Here is an 18551-nt window from a genome sequence, read left to right as displayed (position 1 = left end):
TGGAGTAAGGAAATGCTTAAAAAGTTCGACCGAGGTGCTTCAAAAGATGTTTCTAAAATCGTGATAGGTTACGAATCATGGATATATGATTTTTAATTTTTAAGGAGTCAAAACGTCGAATTGATGACTCATCCTCCCTACAGTCCTGACTTGGCACCCAATGACTTCTTTTTATTCCCTAACATAAAAAAAAAACTGCGTGGTCAACGTTTTACGAGCGCCGAAGAAGCAGTTGAAGAGTTTAAAAACCATGTTTTGGATGTGTCTTAAGAGGAGTGGAAAACTTGCTATGACCAATGGTTCAAGCGGATGCAAAAGTGTATAGTATTGATCATCAAGGGGAATATTTTGAAGAACAATAAAACTATTTTCATTTAAAAATTGTTGTTCTTATTTCCTATTCCCGAAATATAAATAGCAACCCTCGTACGAGGTACACATTAAATGGTATTTCCTTATGGCACTACAAAAAGGCCAGGTGCAGTTTGGAAACCGCTTACCTACATTCGCAGGTAGTTCGTTAGGAGGATTACATACATCCCTTGCGAAATTGTTCATTGTATAGTTTCCTAGTCCCAAAAACCCACCACCGAATTGGCTCAGTGTATGGTGGCAACCGTCCAAATGTTTGTGAGAGTTGAACCAAACACAAGGTTTTTGAACCTTTGGCTGTTCGCGGAGCAGGAAAGCCAGCTGTTGCAAAACGCACGCGCATCCTGTGCTGAACCGACTGAATCGGGGTGGGCTGGGCACGGGATCGAGTACGGGCTCGGATTCGGGTTTGAGTTGGCGCATATCCTTGAGCAACAGCATTGGGTAAGTGTAAATAGTGAAGAGCGTTCAGCTGCGAGCGAGCTCCAAATAAATGCTATGCTAACGAGTTGAACTGAAAAACTTGAAAACTGTCATTAAACTTCAAAACAAAGAGTATGCAAAGCGATGGAAAGGACAAAAGTTTTGATTATTGTTTGGCTGGACACAGATTTAATTGCCATCCCCGCTTAGGCCCTCCCCAAACACCCTCAGTTGGCGAGCAGAACCTGAATTTCCGCAGAGCGGAAAGTGCTCTATTCTGCTCTGAAGGAAGCGCAGCAATAAAACTTTGTTGCATTGGCAGGAAGGCTTGGCAGAAGCACAAACGGCAAAGTGTAACGAAAAGGCGAAAGCCTGATGGCAGCAATTGGCAGTAACAACAGCCACCGTAACAAAAGGAACAGCAGCATAATGGAGGCTACACGGAAATTGCGTATACGCCGTGTGCCCGCGCGTGTGTGTCTGCGCTGAGAGACATGAACAGAGCAATTGGGGGAGACCTCTTGTTGCTCTCTGTTTTGTTTCCTGTGCCTGAGCACAGCGACACGCAATACAATAGCCAAAAGCGGGGAGGAAAAGTAAAATGGCATAATAAACGTATTTATGAAAAAGCAGCATCAACATGTTTTCCTTTCATCTCGGCCCGAAATGAACAGGGGTCCGGGTCCGGGTACGAGTCCGGGTCTGGGCTGATTTTGGTTGTGAAAGTGTTTTAGACGGGAATCCGCCTTACGCCCACCGCAGCTTCCCTGAGACTCGGTCTCCCTGACATTTCGCCATTTAACCTTGCATGTTGCCAAATGTGGTCCTTCAGTTTTAAGCCTACAAAGTTGTATGCTAAGCCTGTGCGAAGCTCCGAAAAGGACAGGAAAAAGCATAAACATATAGGAGAGGCGAGGCTCTGTCATTGCATTTGAGGGACGTTGGTGCGCCGCTCACGGAGTGTTCGGGTGTATGTGCCCGAGTACATAGGCGACAAGGACGATTGAGCGAATGAGCGATGCGATGCGATGCGATGTGGGGGGGACGGGGCCGAGGAAGGGGACCCACTCTCCCGAATCGAGCTCGACACTGCTGTGGAGGGTAACGGTAACTGGCGGCGGGTGCGGTTTGGCAACAGGGACCTACATTCAGTCGTCGTCGGGCCATCGTCGTCGTCGGCTCCCACTATCGTGCTCCGAGCGTGTCTGTGTCCATGTCTGTCGTGAGGCCAGATAGCCTGAAAAACGAGCTGCCCGTGCTGCGTTGGCCGCAGTCCTCATTCAGACGCGAATCCGTTAACATCGCGGTCGCCGAAGGGCACACAACATCATCTATCGGCACGGCGACCAGCACATGGCCGTCCATGGAACGCAACACGGAACCAACCGAACCGACCACGCGTAGTGTTAACCTTTCAATATTTTTTCCGTTGAATCGTTTTTTGTTTCTGTTTCTGTTTGCTTTTGTGTGGGCGCTGTGCGAAGGTGTCATCGCCATCCCTTCAGTGTGGGAGTTGTAAACTTTTAGCATCATTATGCTGCACTCGCTCTGCCTTTTCTGCTCTGTGTGCAGTTTTTAGCACTGACATTTTAATTAGTCGTGCTGTTGACACTTGGTCAAACGCCCCATTGGGCCCTTGGGCATGGACCATCAGCTTTCTGCTTTCTCCACTGAATAGCGCTGAAATTGACTAGACCACGGGGCACGGCATGTAAGCACAATTAGGTTTGAAGCGCTGCTTTCACGCTCACTCTGTCGCAGCCAGAATAAACGGCCGAATCCAAAATGGATTGGATCGGCAGCGGAATACGACACCAGCTCCAGCTGAGAGCGGCTGGGGACAGTTTGAATTGTGTGCTAAGGGGTCTTTAGTCGCCAGTTTGTCTGCCATCGGCTCCCGTGGATAACGCCACTCCCCCATGGGCGAACAGGCAACAAAAGAATTCCTTGGCTTGTGGCGATTGTTTCAATGCTTACTGGCAATTTTTTGGCACTCAATCGAAGTGCCTCCTGCGCTTGGCAGTTGTGCTTAATGGAATTTTTATATGGTGCCATTGAGTTACTCGATGGTTCGTTTTGTCGATGTTTGTTCGGCTTTTTTGAGGTCAAAGTGCAAGCTCGCCTTGCCTTTTTCAATTGTGCCCAAAAACAGAGCGGAGCAGAGCGGAGCGACAAGAGCAGCGAACAATAAGAGAAATGGCACTAAAATTAATTAACCACGCGCATGTGTTGGAGATGGTATATGGCCATGTCCCTGAGCCCAGCCTCACGGTTTGGCTGCACCGCCCCGCGTTCAATGCTACCAATCCAACCATTTATCCAAGCCTCCAACATTTGGCCTTATCTGAAATATGCACACAAGGCCTTGAGCCGCCGACTTTTTCGTAATGCCATCCAAGGCAACGTCAACCAGCTGACGAACGACCCAGAGACCAGACCAGACCAGACCAGACCGACCGACTGCCCAACCCGACCGATTCGCTCCGCATCCCAAACGGCAACAAACTGTTGTAGGTTGTATGTAGGTGCTGCCAGCCAATGGCTTCTCCAAAGCACATCCAACCTTGGGGGGCGCGAGTGGCGAAAATTGCATTTGTTGTGCAACGACAGCGACAACTACAAAGGCAGCTCACACACACACACACACACACACAAAAACACTGTGGCACATATGTATGTAGGAGTCGCATGTTAATTATATATTTTTGTTTTTTTAATCTGTAAAGCCACGAAATATCCTGCATATCCTACAACTGAATGTTTTTCAAAGCCAACGAAATGCCAAGTGACGATGCCATTTTTATAGACTTTTTCTAAATCAAAAGAAACTACTGCGAGTACAGATACCAATAAAATAGAGAGATTACCAGCGACGGTCGAGGCGCCACTTAAAGTGCCTGCTAGCTTATCCAAGACGGCCTGGCGATGGCAGTGAACGGGAGGATTCGCAAGCGCAAGCATAAAAGCCATCCAAGTGGCGACACTCCGACTCCGACGACAGCCACTAGCATAACCGCGGCGGCAGCCACCACAGCAGCCATAGCCCCTTCAGCGCCAGGCAGGCCTTGGCCCATGGTGGAGCAGAGCGAAACAATCGAGGAAGCCGCCGCCTTCGCTGGGGACTATAATAATTTCACGCATAATTTCGTCGATTTGCAGAACCTCTTGAATTTCAATGATTTGCTGAGCACCAGCAATAGCAGCAGCAGCAGCGGTCCAAGCAATGGGATCGGGAATGCCAGTGACAATGGAAATAGCAACTCTGTGGCCAGCATCAGCAGCTCCTCGAGCGGATCGAGTACCATTAAATTGAGTAACGGCGCCATTATGGACACTCTTTTGGGGACCGTTTTGACCACGGCCACGGCGACGGTGGCGCCTGCCGCCAGCTCTTTGTTAGCCACGATTGCAGCCACTACCACGACAACAGCATCGGTGGCGGCATCCTCGTCGGCCCTGGCCATCGCGGGCAGTCAGCAGGTGGTGTCCTTGTCGGGCCTGGCCATTGCCGAGGCCACCTCATCCACCTATTATGCCAACTTGCTGAACATGTCGCCGGCCACCACCAGCCTGATCGCGGCAGTGGCGGCCACCAAGTCCTACAACGACAGTTCCATGCGCTGGGAGCAGTTCGACGGAAACGTGGACTTCGGCTTCGATCCGCTCTACCGCCATTCGCTGGCCATGTCCATTGTCTACTGCGTGGCGTATATCGTGGTGTTCCTGGTGGGGCTCATTGGCAACAGCTTCGTGATTGCCGTCGTCCTGCGGGCGCCTCGTATGCGGACGGTGACAAACTACTTCATTGTGAATCTGGTATGTGCGCTCCTAAATCTTACGGATGAACCCCATTAATTTTGAACTTAAATTTCCATTCCATTCCATTCCGCTTCCCGATTCCAGGCCATTGCGGACATCCTTGTTATTGTCTTCTGCCTGCCAGCCACTCTTATTGGCAACATCTTTGTGCGTAAGTATCTGCTTAATTCCGTAAGGCTCTGGGATTTATTTGCCGCTGGGGGCCACATTAACGCCGTGTGGGATGATGCGTGGGGCTTCATTCCGACTGTTTTTTCGTTTGGTTCTGCATATTAGCTGGATTTATGGGCTGCAATTAATCGCCGCTTAGAAAAAGCTTCGCCAAACGACACGGCCGAAATTTGTTGGCACCACCCTGGCTGCGTGTTCACGTGGCGTATGCGTAATGTGCCAGCTACAGATACGGGCACAAAAACAAGTGTAATGGTCCTGGTCATTAGAGCTAATGTTGGCATCAATGCCTCAGGAAATTAAGCTCGTTTTCCTGCAGAAGTGGTGCAAGCAGTTTTGCGTTGCAGTCATTACCATTCCTTTTTATATTGGAATTTATTTACTCTGCGTAGACACATTTGGTTTTCGTTTCCCATTTTAATTGGGAATCGAACAGTTTGCGAGGATTTATGTAGGAAACTCTTGCAGTTTCCAATTTCAAAACACCATTAAAGAAAGATAATTGGCTGGAATGGAGTGTGGCCTTGAAATCCATTAAATTTTAGCATCGAAAATTGAGTAAAGTTAAAATTCAATTATAAAAGAATGCATTTAGTAAATTGCATTCCATTCCTGAAGCTTCTAGTGGAAAAAAACAAAATGAAAACATGTACATTTCATCGAATGTCCCCCCGGATAATTCATTCAGTATTTAGTCTGTCCGAAATGTTTCAAATCTTTTAAGCAATGTAAATGAGTCTGTGACATCAGAGAAATCCCTGCCCGGGATGGTGGCACTCAATTAAATTAATTTTCCGGGTGCTAGAACACCACACCACACACCACTCCCTATCCCAGCCCGGAGTCCTTCGTGGAACTGACAATTCGCCAATGTCCAATGTCCAAGGTACAAGTGTATATTTAATTAAAGGCCAATCCAATTCGAAATCCCAGCGAAGGCACGACGGCCCACAAACGACCCAATAAACGAGGTTGCGCATAATTGTATGCTTTAATTTAAATAAATTTTGCCTGACATGCCTATCTATCTATCTGTGTCGTATCCTACACCCCCTCTGTAACTGTCTTTCCTTCCTCCATGTACACCGTGCTCCTCTCCCCTTTGCGCGTCAGACTCGGGCGGTAAGCTGTCTTCTAAATTGATTGTCGTAGAGCTGTTCGAGCAGGTGCCCAGAGTACAGCGTACAGAGTACAGCGTATGGGTCTATGTCTATGCAAATCGCCGTCGACATGGAAAAATGATCGAAATCCTTGAGAAATCAAATTCCGATTGTAATGCACGCCATGTCAGGGCAGCCGGGGCAGCCAGGGAACCAAAACCAGACCAAGGGCCGCAGTTCCATCTTCTATTGGAGCCGATGGCTGCCCCCAACAGCAGTAGTCCGCCTGCCCACGGCCAGCTAGGCTCACGGATTGCCCCAAGTGTTGCCAATTAAGTAGTGGGCTGTGTGTGGAGGCTCTCTTGTTGCTATACCTAAACTCCAAGAAACGGCATTGCACTCGGCCAACGTTCTCCCCCGCCCAACAAGTGGGTCGGCCAGAGTGGGGGCGTAGTAAACGAAGTCGGCCGAATGCGAACACCAGGAAAAACGAATGAAGAGCGAGTGGCTGGGCAGGAAAAAGTGAATGAGTTTTCCTCAGCCTGCATTGTGGGCTGCGTGTCTGTGTGCGTTTGTCTCTGTGTTTGTGTGCCTCTGCGCACTCTCTCCGTTGTCTCTCGGGCGCTCTCACTCTCTATGTACTCGCACTCGGCTCTGTGTGTGTATGGGTGTGTGCATGGCTGGTTGTTGCTGCTTTGCGGGGTGGCCCAAAGGATCATCGACACAAAACTGACCTAATTTCACAAATTCAAGCTAGGCGCAGGGCTGGCGCTGCCACGGGCCGACCGCTCTTAGTGGGTCACTGTGGGTGGCCCTCGCCTCCCCTCCGTTCCCCTCCCCCCGCCTTGCCTTGCCTCTCCGTTATGGCCTGACTTGGGCGGCTCAGCTGGTGAGGCCTAAGCAAAAGCAGCAGTCACAACAGCAAACACAAATTGCAGCCCTTGCGCTGGCATTTCGACTTGTGTGGGGCGGATGATGGGTCTGTGGGGAGGATATTTTTTGGGTGCTCTCCGTGCTCTGGCTGGGGGTGGTCCCCAAACATTCCAATTCGCTTTCGACAAGCCGATGAAAGACGTTTACATCGAAGGCGAGTTCAAAGCTGCGCCAACAACGGATGGATTGGTGTGGGAGTTGGAGCTGGAAGCTCTGTACTGTGCTGTACTTTTCTGTACTGTAGGTGCTGGAGTCTCGGATGTTTGGCATATTTGCACATCGAACATTGCACGTTGCTGTCTGATGTTATTACACACACAGACACACCCCGACTCGCGGCAAGGATGGGCTCCACCACCCCGCCATCAAAGTGAATTATATGAAATCAAAATGCAACCGTCAAAGCCGATGCCGATGCCGAGTACGACGCGGACGGCGACGGCGACGGCGACGCGAGCGATGGCCATCGCCGCAGGCAGCGCCATTATCTAAGCACACCTTCAAGCCTCAGAACTGCAGTGGAAGGTTGTTTGCATTCAAGGCTTTTTGCGGCTGGATGAATTGACCTAAATATTTCGCTTGGCAAACCTGATAGTCAGGGTTATCCACACAAACACACACACACACATACACCCCAAGCGTATCTGTGTGTGTGTGTGTGCTTGTTGGTACCTGCACGGGGTTGGGCCTGTACTGGTTGGAGGCTTGAGGGTTGAGGGTTGGTTCGTTTGAGTTGGGGGTTTGGAATGTGTGGCGGTTGGGGCCCTTATTTATGTGTGCTTCGAAATCCAATAAAATGCGAAATGAATTGATTTCCTAGCCGCGCGCAGTGCCCCCCCAACGGAGCCATCCGCCTTGAGACGAAGGATATCCTTGCATTGCTCAGCAGCGACTGTTGTCCTAAATGGGGCTTTATGGCCATTGTTGTGCCATCTTATCAATGCGAAATCGTTGTCATTAAGTCCTTTGTGGATCCGCATCACGTTCCCTATTTTAAGTCACGTTGCCCTGCCCGTTTGTTCATTAAATTGGCAGCGTGATTTGTGCCAGACGCTGCGGCGGCGTATGCATAACGAAAGACGCTGCTGATGAAGTCATTTTTCAGCACTTTGCGCCGCATGATTGTATTTTAATTTAGTCGCTACGTGCAGGATGGCAACAAATGGCAGCCACAGTCACACGCCGGCTTCGCATACCCAGATCTCACCTCCATATACCACTCTTCGCTGTGCAGCCTGGCGCCCTTCCTGCGGTATTCAATTTGCCATCGTGTTGTTACAGCAGTCGCCGCAGGACGTGACGCTCAAGTGATAATCATAACAATAACGCATTTGTCTGAAGTGTTATGCCTTTTCCATGGCCATTCCACGCCCATACCAATCGAACCCACGGCCCGAGTCTCAAACCCCTGACCCGTTGGCGGATTTGTTACGCCTGATTATTTCATTAACTTTATGACCTTACCCTGGAAACACAATCCAAGCTCCGGAGACAATGCAAAGAAAAATCCAATCCACTTTGCCTATGCGTAACGACAAAAGAAAAGTTTTCCAGCAAAGGGACCAAAAACTAAAAGGCTTAGGCAGGGCGCGCTTGACATTTTCCAGGGCCCCGAGCACGACCTCACCGCCACCGCAGCACAATTGAAGGCTGCTGATAAGCTCAAGTATCGATTGGTATTATCTCCTCTCCTGTAGTTGATCAATATTGAGCACCAGCTTATGCTTAACAAATGGAGACGCTGCTGCTGCGTCGTCTGCAGGCCATATGTTGCCCTGTCAAAGCACACTCAGGGCAGACACTCATTCCTCTTACCTTGACAGTACGCACCGCGGCTTTCGACTTAAGAAGCTGCTTGTTTACCCTTCAGAGCCCAATTATTTGGCTTCACTTCAGGCCAAAAATGATTGTTTAGGGAACATTGAGCTTCAAGGTCCGACCCTCACGCGAGTCGATTCGTGTTATTTCTGACGTTTACACAACAAATTAATGGAGGAGAGGGAGGGACAAGGCAAAAGGTCCTTTAATTCTATATTGTTTTCACGTACCTTTTGTACTGTTATACTTTCACTAGCTTCCTTTGTTGTTTGTTTGCCTACAGATACACAAAATCCATATCTATAAATACACATGCAGAAAATATAATTCCGTAAATTTATTTATGGACAGTTTTTAGTTTTTTTGTATGGAAAGATTTTAATAATTTGCTGAATATTTTGTATATAAATTCAGCACAACTCCCATGAAGTTTGGAGCCATACGTATATCGTATATACACCCCTGTGTTTCTTTGGGATTATAAAAGACAGCTTTGAATAATTTGAATATGGCTTTAGTTTGTTTGTATACTTAGTAGTTGTGAGGACTGTTGAAAACTTTAATCCAAAAAAAACCAAACAAGTCACGTTTGCATTCCTTAATTAAATGGCGAACGCTTTAAGAGAATTTAAATTTAGAAAAAGAAAGTAATCTGTTTAACCATTCACATGATTGAATTTGATGGAGCTCTTCCGAACTGAATTTGAATTTAAATTCTAGCTTAAACAACTTTCTGGCAAACAAGTTTGGCCAGGCAGACAGCCATATATCAAAGTTTACCCTTATCAGCATATAATATCAAATAAGTAGCCGAATACACTCGCATTAATAGCTTCGGTTTCAGTCTGTTGCACTTGCAACAGGAGAGGTTTGCCTCTTGTTCAACGCAAGCAATTTCAAATCGAAAGATTCGAAAGAATAAACCCGAAAAGAAAACCCATTTGAGCTGCTGTCTCCTCGTGTACATTCGGTTGATTGTTTGTCAGTCCGCCCGTCCATCTGTGTCCGATTTTCATGTCCTGCACACGCACACATGATCCTGCCCAGAACCTGTCCATTCGACTCCCAAGCCAATGAACAGAAGTTCATAGCCACAAAGCCAAATAATATTTATATTTTTATGTGCCAAATCATATTAAATTCGGCTTTTATTGGGCTGCTGTGAGCGCGGGCGTACGGTGCGTATACGTATGCATAATAAAAAGCGACAAGAAATCGAGATAAGACAGGCGAGCGAGACAGGAAATTAGAAGCCCGCAAAAGCACAGCCCCTGACGGCGTTAAGGCTGAGAAGGCGTCTCCTGCGCCGAGCATTGAACCCCACGGTGCGGATCATAGGGGCAGGGGGACGTCCTGACACTTCGCCTCGTGCTAATGATGTGTGGGCTCTTGTTGGTTAATTGCCATTCGATCTGTCATGCTCGGGGCGCTATTCGACTGTCATCAACCTTGACAAAGTTTGCCGCAGGTCCTGCCAGCGCTGCCAGTACTGGTGCTGGTCCTGGTGCCCTTCCATGCCCCCGGCCATGTGTGTGTTTTATAACCTTTTGTGTCTGAGTGAGTTATTCCTTTTAGCATAAAATTCATAACGCACAACTATGCGATTGCTATGTGGGAGACCGCCATGTCACGAGGACGCGTCGCGTACCAGTCTCGTGTCTTCCATCAAATAGAATAAAAGGAATACAAATTAACTTAGGCAAGTGCGGTCTGGTCTGGTCTCGTCGTGGTCCTAGTCCTGGTCGTAGTCGTGGCTCTTGTCCTGATTGTGGTCCTGGTTGTGGCTGGGCAAACAATAGTCCCGTTCCCCGTCATCACTCACTGGCCTGGCCGCCTGCCTCCGTCTCTGCCTCTGCCTCTGCCTGGTCGCAATCTGAGACTTGTCACCAAATTATGAATGATATGCAGCACATAAATCTCAGTCAGCAAACAACGGCGGCGACGTGGGCGGCCTGCGATGCCAAAGAAGCATTGAACGTTAACCATAGGACCAGAGATAGGACAACCAGGACAACGACTACGACAACAATGCACAGTAGAGTACAGGACAGAACAGGACAGGACAGCACAGGGCGATGTGACCGAAAGTTACTCAGCATAATTTGTACACTGTTAATGGCCAATATTTACCCGCTCTCTACCTTCTCTACTCTTCTGTTCTGTTCTGTTCTGTTCTGCTCTGTTCTAACCATTATTTGTATTTTTCAGCCTGGATGCTCGGATGGCTGATGTGCAAGTTTGTGCCCTACATACAGGGTGTCTCGGTGGCGGCATCGGTTTACAGTTTAATTGCCGTGTCCCTCGACAGGTAAGTGCAACGTGAAACGTTGATAACGTTGAAAACACTCTCTTCAATTACGTGGCTATGAACTTTTATTGGGGGATAATCTTGGATGTTGGTTGGGGCTTGGATTGGATGGGCGGAGGGGAGGGGACGGTCAGGGGTCAGGGTGCAGTTTGTGCACTTAGTGATGCACGACCAGAGCGGGGGCGGCGTGGTGCACGGGCACTAGGGGCACCACCGGCTTAACGGCATGAACAGCCACCACAGGCCTGGCAACAATCGGGGTGACGACCTTGACGGGTGCCGGATGGTGCACGACGTGTCTGTTCGAAGAGCGTGGAGGCAGTTAGGGCGATAAGCAGATTGAAAATTAATTGCGTCCTGCTCAAACTTACGAGTGCACCGAGTGGGCGCCATGATGGATGATGGGACTGTGATGCACCACAGCGGGATGCGCCACAACGGGGTGCGCCACAACGGGATGCACGGCTACCACTCCGGGATGGGCGTAGACCTGGGCGGCGGCGAGGGCGGTGAGGACAAACAGCTGTTCGGATTCGAAGCGGGTTCAAAGGTCACAGATTAGCTGTTGCAGTAGCAGCAGATCCGACAGATACTCACAACTTTGAACATTTTGTTGGCTGTTTTGCACGGTAGTTAGATAGGAGTTGGATTTAAGGTTTGCAGCTTGCAACTGGTGACAAATGCAACACCGAGTGTGGCTTTTATAGGAACACCCGGCCGATCCGAAAGTGAGTGCCGGCTCGATGCTCAATGCAAGCAGCTGCTGTTGCTGTTGCTGTTGCACCTCGGGAAAACTGGTCAGGCAGCCAGACAGTCAGACAGTTGGACAGTCAGGCACAGTCTGTGGGTCGCTCGCTCGTCTCAAGATCAAGTTCATCATAGTTTGCCTTGTCCGTATTAGGCAGTGCTGCGATAATCAAATTCATGTTTTTTGTTTTTTTTTTCGCTACGAGAACGCCTTAGAATGTTGTTTTCGGTTCGCCTTGTCGGACTGATTCTAATGATTCTTTGATGAGCTGCCGCCAGGAATCGAAATGTCAGCCCTGGGCTTCCTGCCTCCATAAACGTCCCGTGACAACTGCTGGGGAGATATCTTGATGCCCATAAAGTCAGAGATGTGGCGGCCAGCTGATTTATCAAATGATACTAAAACGTTTTGACGTGTGCCAGTCATAACCCCAAGGACAATAAGAGACGCCAACTGCCCGTCGCTTTATGTGCACTTTCATTTATATCAATTTCCAACGACCGCATCAACCAGAATCGGAATCAGAGCCAGAGCCAGAGCAGGAGCCCTGGGGGAGACGAGACCCACAGCTTCTTTTTCTATTCTTCTTCTGCTTATGTTTTGGTCGGACAACCACAACAGTACATCATTCGATCATTTGGTCAGGCCCCCCAGAACAGGCCATGCGAAGTCCGGTTGGACTTGTCCGTGGCTGTCTACCCGTATCCTGCTGCTTTCTGTATGTCCATCCGCTGCTTTGTATTTTTACGAGCCCTCGTAAACTGAATCGAAATTTAAGATTTATTATCTGTAACAAGAAACTTAAATCTCTTCTCAACTGTCTTAGCCTCGGACTTAAGTGCTCAGTGTTTCCCATTGATGGGGAGTGCAGCGGATACGCACCCACCATATAGGGCTTTTGTGCCCAAACAGACAGCCCCGACTGGGCTTATCACTCGCCTCTTCTTATGCGAATGCCATTTAATTAGGGTCGTTAGTTTCAAGAGCGAGCGTATAAGGATCTGCCCCATCATCCACGCACACTGCATGTTTGAATTTATTCATAAAAGCCATATATCATAGTCATAGTCATTCGTATATAAACATAGCTGTGGCTTTATGGCAATGACAGTGACGGTGCGGGTCTTTTTGGGTCCGCCGTCTTTGTCGGTCTGTGTGTGTGGGTCTTTGGAAATGTCAGGAGTGCGTGGGAGCCATCGCCGGAAGAGCCAGGATACCCGTAATAACACCACGCAGGGCATGGGGCAAGTGGCAGCATGTAGCCAATTATTAAATTTGTAGCTGCTCGTAAGCTCCGCATATGAATATGCAAATTACTTGTACTTTCCAGCTAAGGGAAAGTACCCCGCAGTCCCGTGAACCGCACGGCCCTGCAGGATATTAATATCCAAGAAATTTGTATCATAATTCTGCCAGCGTCACCGCATCTTTCAGCACATCTATCACCACTTGGTCGGTAATCCCGCAGAGATTTGCAAATATTGTACTCAGCGAAATGAACGGGGGACAAATTAGCATGATTGTCGTAAGGGGATTATTAAATCCATGCAGAAATAAATGCAAATATTTAAAGTAGAACAGAACACAATATTTCAGGAATTATCTAAAAATGAAACTATTTTATATTGTATACTTAGGATAGTATTTATCGATATCAATAGAAGTATGTATGAGAAGATCTTCAAAAGAGGTAATGAATGGTATCATCCAATCCATGAAGAGAAAGCTTTAGTATATTGAAAAATATCAGAAAAGAAAGAGGAGAAGACAAGTCAATGGTATGGAACAATATTTCAGGACTTACACAGAAAGGTCTTCTGTTACTTTAACCGAAAAGTGCATTACCTCTGAAATCAGGAGGGCCATCGCTGGGCCATCGTCTGCTTATGTTTTTCAACATCCCCTCTTGTAATCCACATAAAATATATAATTTCAATTGAGTCAATGAATTATTTAAAGTCAATACAATATGATTCATTGCAAGCATATACTCTTATGAACTTCAAAATCCCTAGTTAATTTTTTCCGAATGCACGGCTTATCCCGAATATCTCAATTAGACCCTCATCTGATTTATGGCCTCTGGCAAATGGCATGGACAAATTATGCTAATGCAATTGCTTGGCTCCAATAAATAAACGCTATGACAATTTGATATTGGCTATTGCGGACAGCTCTGTCCCTCCTGCCCCAGCCACTTCTGATAGTCAGTCCAGTACTTTGTTTCGTTGGCTATTTTTAGTGCACAGAGAGAGAGAAAGCAGAACAAGATGCCGGTGGTGGCGGAGTAGTAGTGGCTGGAATGGAATTACCGTTGTGTTATCTGGCAAATATTTTGCCGGGTAGACGGGGCCCAGGCGACGACCCAAAAATAGAAGCACAATGCACGGCTCGAGGTGGGGGGGGACGGGATGCCCCATAATTACATGGTTTTGGTCAGGCCCAGGGACTCCCCGGGCACCCAGACCCAGACGCAGACTCGGACTAGACTAAAAGCAAGTCCTGTCTGCGACTATTGAACGGGCGCCACAATGATCACAATGAGCGGACTGCACTAAGCTAAATGAAAAACTCTGAACTCGTTCTCATTCTCGTTCCCGTGTCAGCGGCTTCCCTTGTCCTCTACCTCTGCTATCTGCGTCAGCCGCCTCACAGCTCTTATTCAAATTACAATTCATTATGGCAAGCAAAATAAAAAATGACACCCCTACCAGAATAGACTGGCGCTCGCATCCCTCCTGGCATTTCTCAAAGTGAGTGGCGGCGACTGAGAGTGAGAGTTCAATAGACGAGATTGGAAAGCGAATACTCAGCAGAAAAAGGCTTAGGGACGCGGCACACCAGGCAGCACCAGGCGGCATCCTGAGTGTGCAAATTAATCAGTGGGAGATATTTGCATGCCAAGCCTTGTTGAAACGGTGTCGTCATCGTCGCCTCGCCAGCTTGATGATTGCCATTATCCTTGACGGGCTTGACGTCTCCGCCTCCGCCTCCGTCAGCAACTGAAGCTGGAGCTGGTAAACATTCTTTGTGTGTGCACTCCTTGCAGGTTCATTGCCATCTGGTGGCCGCTGAAGCAGATGACAAAGCGACGTGCCCGCATCATGATAATCGGCATATGGGTAATCGCACTGGTGACCACCATACCCTGGCTGCTCTTCTTCGATCTTGTCCCGGCCGAGGAGGTGTTCTCCGATGCCCTCGTCTCGGCCTACACGCAGCCCCAGTACCTGTGCCAGGAGGTCTGGCCGCCCGGCACCGATGGCAACCTGTATTTCCTGCTGGCCAACCTGGTGGCCTGCTATCTGCTGCCCATGTCGCTGATAACGCTCTGCTATGTGCTCATCTGGATCAAGGTGTCCACGCGCTCGATACCAGGCGAATCCAAGGACGCCCAGATGGATCGCATGCAGCAGAAGAGCAAGGTCAAGGTCATCAAGATGCTGGTGGCGGTCGTCATCCTTTTTGTCCTGTCCTGGCTGCCCCTCTACGTGATCTTTGCGCGCATCAAGTTCGGCTCGGACATATCGCAGGAGGAGTTCGAGGTGCTCAAAAAGGTGATGCCACTGGCCCAGTGGCTGGGCTCCTCCAACAGCTGCATCAACCCCATCCTCTACTCCGTGAACAAGAAGTACAGGCGTGGATTTGCGGCCATCATCAAGTCTCGCAGCTGTTGCGGCCGTCTCAGGTGGGTTCCCCTCTAGGCCCCTGCTGTTGTCTTCCTCCTAATGCTCCTCCGTATATTTGCAGATACTACGACAACGTGGCCATTGCCTCCTCCACCACCAGCACACGCAAGTCCTCGCACTACCACCAGAATAGCTCGCGGAAGAGTCCCAGCAGCAAGGGCAACGCCGTCTCCTATATCTACGAGCACAACTCCTTGCGGCGCCACAACATGATGCTGAAGCAGGACAGCAATCTGTCGCAGCAGATGCTGCTGAAGCAGGACTCGCACGGCTCCCGACAGTTCCTGATCAAGCAGGAGAGCTCCTGCAGCGACGCCTCCGGCATCCGGCGCCCGTTGTGCCAGCAGGACAGCAATGGCTCCAAGATCTCACTCTCCAAGCAGGACTCGATTGTCTCCTACATGGAATCGCGTCGAGCTCCCGGTCTCGGCCTGAGCGACTCGCTGGCGGACAGAGACAGTGTCTCGATGGAGTCTCGTCGAGCTGGCGGAATAATGGTGAACGCCACGCCGGGATCACTGCTCGACAAGCGACAGAAGTTTGTGAAACAGGACTCGGTCATCTCGTTTGTGGATCAGCGACCAGAGCCGCGACGGCATCAGCTGGTGAAGCAGGACTCGGTCATTTCGTTCGCCGATCAGCGTCGTGGTCTGCTGCACAAGCAGGACTCCCTGAATCGAGCCAGTGATGCGCCCACTCATCATGTATCCATACTGAAAAAGACGGACTCGCAGCTAAGCTACGGGTCTTCTTCATCAGCATCAGCCGCTTCTCCGCGCCGCAGTGCGGATCTGTACGAGTAGGAAATTATTGATAACATTCTACCACTCTACCATCCGTTCCACGAAAACATCCTACGCATCGCACATACTTATATATGGACTAGCTACAACCACTTGCGGAACATTCTCGTACATACATATATATATTTATAGAAACTAGACAGACATTATTCCACAAATACTTGTCTCATTCCTATGGCAGCTACATACTATATAGATGATATGCTATGACGATCGAATCCTGGTATTTCTGACTTATTTACTGTCCCTTGCTAAATTACAGCCAGATGTCGCTTCAAATGAGGGACTAGTTTGCACAGAATGAGACTAACAGGCAGGCAGACAGACAGACAAACAGACAGACGGACACGGCTCGATGGTCGGTGGGTATCTTCTATTATTACGAGTATAATGATTTTATGAACTGTGATAGAAGTTGGCAGTGCTGGTGAGGCTCTGAACTTGGCTGGAAAGTGCCGGACTTATCCGTCATGTCATCTTTGTCTTTGTCATCGCCGTCGTTTATGGGTAGCCAGATCTAGGAATAGGGAATGGGTATGGGTATGGACCAAATCGATAGGGGAAGAGTAATCTAATCAAAGATCGCTTAGTTAGACACAAGATAACACCACACCAAACCACACTATACAATACAATACATACTCGTACTCCCGAACCGACAGACCCCACACACATATAGGAAATAGATGTTTTATACGTGTTTCAATGGTACTACACACAAAGATATAAACTACTCCTTGGCTATGGCTATATAATATCTACAAAATATGTACCGTTACGCAGTTTTAAGATTGTTTGTACTCGCCATTTGCTATATCGAAGAGTCGAGGAACGGAATGGAAGAGAAGCGACCTACAACAGGGGAAGGGAGGGGTTCAAATAGCTTTGCTATAACTTTTTGTACGAAAGCGAGAGTGAAACGGGCAAGTCCAGTATCATAGTCGAAGAGGAAGATAGGAAGTAACAAAACAAAAAAAAAGAGAAAACACCGAGGTCTAAAGTAACGTACCTACTAAATTTTTGTATGGAAATTCTTACAATTTATACATATATATTTATATTGATTTTGGAATAAGCAATATGCAATGCATGGGTATGGTATGTCTATGCATACACGGTGCATCTATCAAACAACAATAATCAATTTTATTAGAATTTTACACAAACCAAAAACCGAGTCGCAGCAGCAGCAGCAGCGGAGGAAATGGTGGCACAGTGGCAAATGGTTAGTAAACGCAATACAACGGAAGGATAAACGATGAAGGAAGCAAACAGCAGAGAAGAGAAGAGAAGATAAGAGACGAATGGCACGACCACTACTCGTACAACGGAAGCAGTAGGCCGTTAGCTTAGAATATCTTTGGGCAGTGGTACAACATAGTGTACACATCGAACACGCACAAAGTACATAGCACTGGACCATGCTGTTTATGCTGATGATGATGATGATGTTAGTTGGGGCACAGACGGGGCGGGGTAGATTAGAGATAGCTCTAGATTAGATCTAGGAATGAGGGAGTTCGGCGGCGGATTTCGGATTTCGGATTTCTGGTCCGGGAAGAGGGAGCACAAAGCAGTCAAAGATTTCGCACTAAACGTATCACTACAAACTAACAAAGAAACCAAGAAGCAAACAATAATCGAACTCAAATTCGTTAAACACCAAACACCAAAGAACTTTAAACTACGAGTATAAATAATATAAAAACCTTTTAATAAGTACGAGTAACATGAACTACGGAGGAATCAATGGTATAACTATGATACTAAACATAATGATAAACTATGCAATTTTATTGTTAGCCAAAATTTTATAAATGTCAAGTAACGAACAAAACAAGTAATCAATATTTATATGTATACAGAATATATCAAGTATAAAACATATGTTATATATCTTTATATACTTCGATGGTATTAGGCGCTGTTTTGTAGAGTTTTGTCACGCTTGAACGATGCTATTCCATCAACGAACGACTAGTTAAACTGTATGGGTGAGTTCCAATTCATTTTTTGGGATTTGCGGGAATGCTTAAAGCCCATCCCATCATGGTAAGGCCTGTACAAAACTCCAGCGCTTAATGCAAGTCAAGATCTACAAAGAAGAATATCAATAATATATTACAAATATACAAGTATTTATATAGTTTTAACAACGCATATTCTCGTGCTCGAAACAGCAGTAAATGCTAGCCCGAATCCCAACCCCAACCCCAACCACAGAAAAGAACACCAAATATTAAGCTAAAGATTACATTTATATAACGAGCTATCAACAAATTTGTTGTGTGCAACAAAACTACATATACGAGTATTCAAACCAAACCCCAATATTTATACGTATGACATACTTATGATATTCTGCAA

At 47.7% G+C, this 18551-nt stretch overlaps 2 protein-coding genes and 1 long non-coding RNA gene across 4 annotated transcripts; 2 read left to right on the top strand and 1 right to left on the bottom strand.

The window, feature by feature from the left end:
- Positions 1–409: 409 nt before the first annotated feature.
- LOC117185103 (uncharacterized) lies at positions 410–1427 on the top strand. The gene is made up of 2 exons (XR_004470615.1): positions 410–816; positions 927–1427. It is a non-coding gene; the product is annotated as an uncharacterized lncRNA (long non-coding RNA).
- A 508-nt stretch (positions 1428–1935) lies between these two features.
- Positions 1936–17163, top strand: SIFaR (SIFamide receptor). 2 transcript variants are annotated; one of them, XM_001358024.5, is made up of 6 exons: positions 1936–2195; positions 3566–4611; positions 4699–4765; positions 10845–10944; positions 14742–15380; positions 15443–17163. In XM_001358024.5, exons 2-6 carry the CDS (start codon positions 3721–3723, stop codon positions 16182–16184), a joined length of 2439 nt encoding a protein of 812 aa, XP_001358061.5. In that variant the 5' UTR covers positions 1936–2195; positions 3566–3720; the 3' UTR covers positions 16185–17163. The 2 variants fall into 2 exon arrangements, with proteins under 2 accessions (XP_001358061.5, XP_033240832.1); XM_033384941.1 differs by having other exon boundaries at positions 3522–4611.
- LOC6896933 (uncharacterized) lies at positions 10975–12050 on the bottom strand. Its single transcript, XM_002137082.3, has 3 exons — positions 11542–12050; positions 11316–11467; positions 10975–11243 (listed from the first exon to the last, which is right to left on the bottom strand). Exons 1-3 carry the CDS (start codon positions 11551–11553, stop codon positions 11102–11104), a joined length of 306 nt encoding a protein of 101 aa, XP_002137118.1. The 5' UTR covers positions 11554–12050; the 3' UTR covers positions 10975–11101.
- Positions 17164–18551: the final 1388 nt, after the last annotated feature.

This window comes from Drosophila pseudoobscura, chromosome 2 (assembly GCF_009870125.1).
Source record: "Drosophila pseudoobscura strain MV-25-SWS-2005 chromosome 2, UCI_Dpse_MV25, whole genome shotgun sequence".
In the NCBI taxonomy this organism is placed as follows: Eukaryota; Metazoa; Arthropoda; class Insecta; order Diptera; family Drosophilidae; genus Drosophila; species Drosophila pseudoobscura.
Note: the sequence above shows the minus strand (reverse complement) of the source record. Positions and strands in the feature narration are given on the sequence as shown.

Coding starts and splice junctions, on each gene's coding strand:
- LOC6896933 (XM_002137082.3), bottom strand. Junction 11,244..11,315: donor GGCGCCCACTCGGTGCACTC/GTAAGTTTGAGC, acceptor CTCTTCGAACAG/ACACGTCGTGCACCATCCGG.
- SIFaR (XM_001358024.5), top strand. CDS start 3,721: ATGGCAGTGAACGGGAGGATTCGCAAGCGCAAGCATAAAAGCCATCCA. Junction 4,766..10,844: donor TATTGGCAACATCTTTGTGC/GTAAGTATCTGC, acceptor TGTATTTTTCAG/CCTGGATGCTCGGATGGCTG. Junction 15,381..15,442: donor AGCTGTTGCGGCCGTCTCAG/GTGGGTTCCCCT, acceptor GTATATTTGCAG/ATACTACGACAACGTGGCCA.